We start from the raw sequence: 4,537 nt of genomic DNA, 5'->3' as shown, positions 1-4,537 counted from the left end.
ACCCTCCCTTAAAATACAATAAATAAATAAATAATAAAAAATTTAAAATTTAGTTATGTAGCATAATGTACTAAGTAAAAACATAGAATCTACTATTTTTCTCTGTATACCTAAATATAATTTCTAGCTTACGTGCAGTTTTATGTCTAGTTTGTGTGATAATGATGTTTATATTAAATATATATCTTAAAATATAAAAGCATTACTATTTTAACAAGTCACTCTTCTTATTTTTTGTGGTCATTGCCTAAGACTGTGGCATTAAATATTTCACCAATATCTAAATATTTGGTGGTGGAAAGATATTAAATGGATTTGGAGTGAAATCTGATACTGACAAGACAGAAGGCACACCAGGAAAACCAGGCAGACCCCGTACCTCTTTACTGCAAAAGCTAATCGCTTGCTTTTGATTGACAAATAAACTTAAAAGTTAAATAAACTCTCTAAGAAGTGCGTATTTTGTACTCACAAAGGCATTATCCAGCACCAAAAAGAGACCAACGTACTTCTGCCTCTGAAGAAAGTCTTCTGGCTTTACAAAATATTAAAAAAAAATCAGTGTTAACTTATGTCTTTATTGTAACAGATTCAGTCTTGCGAAACATCTTTTTCCCAGAGAGAGACTAAGTCGAAGGATAAGTAACGGGCAAGCTCTGCAGACACCAGGCCTCGCCGACACCCCTGGTGCGTCGTGTCACTGCTGAGACGACTGAACTCAAAGCTGCTGCAGCCTCACCTTCACGCTTTTGAGGGACCTAGACGTTCTCCGATGGCCTCGTTTCCCGCCAACTCTTCTCACACCACACATGCGATTTGCCATGTCCGGGTCCTCCTGATTGTAGGTCAGGACCACGTGCTCGCTCCTGTCGGCTCTCCGCAGAGGCTTGATCAGGTATCTTTGGCCACGGTGTGTGAAGTAACCTCTGTGAGAGCGGGAGACTCGCGCTTCAGGATGCCCTGGTCTCCGACTCTTACACGCCTGCTCAGGGTGGCTCAGGACCTCCTCCCCCACCCAAACGTGTGCGCACAGTGCGTCCTGAGCCCACCCTATGATGTTATAATTATATTTATCAGCATTAAAATATTGCTTATCGGATTCACTTAGACAATCTGAAGAACTGCTCAAAGGAAGCAATCCTAAAGAGTCTGGCATTTACAGCATTAAATTGCTGAGGATAGTTTCAGCTTATTTATTCATGTAGTAAATTTTTCTTGGCAGATGGCAGGAATGTAATGGGGAATAGAGTAAAGGAATGTATAGATGAGGCATTGCACAGAGGAGCACAGGGACTAGAGTGCCACCCGGATCAGCTAACAGGCTAGCAGTAGCTTAAGGAATCTCCCCTCTTATAGCTAGTCATTTAGAGAGAGAACACGAATCCATGTGATGTAACATTACAAGCTCAATGTAAAATCCATTTAAAAATCATATCAGTAAAGGTATTTTGTGATATGGAAAAGACTTATGTCATACTCTGCGCCAGCAATATTGAAAGAATAGTTGCATGTTTTCTTCATCTTTTATTTGTCAGAAAGATACGCTTGTCTATACACACAGAAGGCTGAAACCCAATAAAGAGCTAGTAACATTAATCACTCAGAGGTAAAATTTTATGGGAGCTGTTATTTTCTGATTTGTGCTTCCTTTTACTCTCTGAATTTTCTCTAACTGCCAAGAATTGCTTACTTAAATAGGAACACACACATATACTTTAAAAATTAAGTTCAAAAGGGACAATTACAGAGCAGAGTCTTCATTAAACCATGATTGCTTCAAAGACAGTAGTAGATGAACTCTGAAATGGATCCCAACGTGACCAAGTCCAGAATGTAGCACTCTCACATAACAGAGAGGGTCTGTGCTTTGAGAGTAGCAGATGATGAAATGATTGCAGTGGAGTTACTTTATTTCTCATCTTAACCTTATAAAAAATGATGCTTGACATTTCATAATTCCCATAGTGTCCCTCACCTCAGGCCATCACAGGTGCTAATGCGGGCAGTGGAATCCTTTTCATTCAGGACGCGACCTTCATAGTAGCAGTGTTTCTGTAATTAAAAAAAAAGTAGATACACTTTAGAGGTACATATTTACACATAAATAGATATGGTTCACACACACACACACACACACACACACACACACTGCAAGAGTGTATCAGTCACAGTAATGTGCAAAGCTGCCATCTTGAATGTGTATAAAAGTTCAAGTAGTGTCTACGAACTTATCACTCTTCAGAAACAAAAACAGTGTTTGCTCAGCTGGTATCTGGGTTACTTTTTACACACTAATTGCACTAAGATAAAGTCCAGGACTTAGCACCTAGGTAGGTATGTGCGGTAAGTGGCTGTCACTGCTGAGAAACAGCCAGTCCTTTGGGATTTACTAGATTCTGGCAGGTTCTCAGCTTCCTAGAAGTTTGCCCTGTGTGTGTGTATCAAAGGTCTGTGTGAGTAAAATCAGGCTCCTATTTTTCAAACTAACTGGTTTATTTTTCCATTGCCATTGGGTTAGTAATGAAACCCCTCCATCAGATTCTAGATCACATAATATTAGTCTACCGCCAAAGACTTATACATGATTGGTGATCCATGTTATTTTGGGGCCACATATGTGACATCATCTACAAAAGGTAATGGATGATCTCTGATTCAGCGACTTGCTGTAGAGTTGGAAATCGGTCATGTATGTGCATGTGTCTTCGTTGGAAGACTCCTCATCAGAAATATTTTCTTATGGAAGATTTGAAAAATGTACCACACTGAGACATCACCACCCATTAGTATTTGAGCATGAATTAATTTATCAGATACTTTCCACTGAGGACAAATGTTACGAAGATCATATGCAGAAAATGAATGATTTGATAAGAGGATGAAACAAACTGCTAATTTGTAACAGAGTTATTGTGGGGTCTTTGTTTATAGAGCCACATATATTTAGGGTACCATCAAGGGTGCCTGTGAATGAGAATCTTAGTTTGCTCCAATCTCTTGAATGAGCTTTTCTGTGTTACGTCCTGCTCATCTCTAATTCTCTGCAATTATTCCTCATATTTTGTAACAAAGTATAATAAGTATGATGAGAAAGAATAGACATTTGGTCCTCTATCTCTGACATCTGACTTTAGTATGTCAGGGAGGCTGGACCAGATACAAACATATTCGTTCCATAACTGATACTCCATTGTTGACCCTAAGAAAAAATGAACATTTACTGTTTCTTAAAGAGACAGGAAATAGTGGCATGGCCTTTCAATTACCAACAAGGGTAAAATATTTCTCACTCTTACATAAAATGGTCTAGGGACAAGCGGACTTTGGGTTGCTTGCCTCTCCTACCTTGTAAATGCTGTAATTTTGTGCCCATTTTCTCAGGTGATATGTGAACACTTTCATTTTAAATGATATTTTGTAGTCATCCTGAGATCTATGCACTTTGTAAAGTCAAAGATAGATCCTGGAAGAGTCCCAAGGAGTCTTGAGATCCTACCATGTTCTGAGAGCTCCTGGTTATTTCATCCCCTCTGGGTGAGTAATATGTTTCAGTGTAATCTGGCCCCAGGACATGCCTGTGGAGAGCAGAAGGTGACACAGTACACTCAAGATGCTGGCAAAGGTACATTTACCTGACACATTTTGTAACAAAGTATGACACCCATGATGAGAAAGAACAGACACTGGGCCCTTGATTTCTTTCTAACATTGCAACTCATATCAAAGAATTAATAATAATTAAATTGGAGGACAGAAATGTCCTCAGGTGCTTTTCAGTAGCAAATTTTTCTATTTTACTGATAAATCAGTCACTTTGGGATTCTTTCTTTTAAAGTGAAAACAAAACCACAATAAAAACAATACAGAATTTCAAAACAAAATAGAAAATTGACAATGATTGTTACATTGCACATTGTTACCTTCAGTGAAGTTTCTCAAGACATAGGCATGCAAAATTGATCAGACAATACAAGCACTAACTGTTCCTTTCAGTGAACTAAGAGAAATCGGTAGTACAATTACAGCTTTCTTGTGCTCATGTACATGTCTATTTTCCCTTTCCTCTTTTCTCTTTTCTGCATTGTAGTTACTCTTTCTTTTGAGCAGTTTCTTTCCCTATCACTATAACTATTGTACCTTTTGGATTTTATTTACTCTTTCAGTTTCTTAAACTGGAAGATGATGCTATATTTATACATGCAAATCTGGTTTATTTCCTTTATGAGTATGGTCTCTAGTTGCATCCTTTTACCTATAAAAGCCTCAGGCTTTACGACAGAGTAATATACTACATTGTACACAAATACTACATCTTGGGGGGTGAGGTGATAGCTCAGTAGAATAAATGCTTGCCTGGCAAGCTCAAGGACCTGAATTCAATCCCTGGTTCAAAAAAATAAATAAATAAAAGAGAGAGAAAAAATATTGAAAAAGCAACCAAACAAACAAATAACACATCTTATTTTTTATGTATTCCTTGATTGATGTGTATTTGAACTGTTTCCAGGATTTAGCTATGACAAATTGTGTGGAGATA

General features: G+C 38.0%; 1 protein-coding gene across 1 annotated transcript in view; it reads right to left on the bottom strand.

The window, feature by feature from the left end:
• The window catches only part of Adamdec1 (ADAM like decysin 1), a 17,026-nt gene that overhangs the window by 8,030 nt on the left and 4,459 nt on the right, over positions 1-4,537 (bottom strand). The window contains exons 4-7 of the mRNA XM_012514637.2: positions 3,497-3,575; positions 1,976-2,052; positions 740-926; positions 473-535 (exon numbers count right to left, since the gene is read on the bottom strand). Coding sequence (XP_012370091.1) covers positions 473-535; positions 740-926; positions 1,976-2,052; positions 3,497-3,575 — 406 coding nt within the window. The remainder of the gene's footprint in view (positions 1-472; positions 536-739; positions 927-1,975; positions 2,053-3,496; positions 3,576-4,537) is intronic.

Source organism: Octodon degus, unplaced genomic scaffold, assembly GCF_000260255.1.
Source record: "Octodon degus isolate 3935 unplaced genomic scaffold, OctDeg1.0 scaffold00036, whole genome shotgun sequence".
NCBI classification, from domain to species: Eukaryota; Metazoa; Chordata; class Mammalia; order Rodentia; family Octodontidae; genus Octodon; species Octodon degus.
The sequence above is the reverse complement of the archived record's forward strand: the minus strand, read 5'-3'. Positions and strand labels throughout refer to the sequence as shown.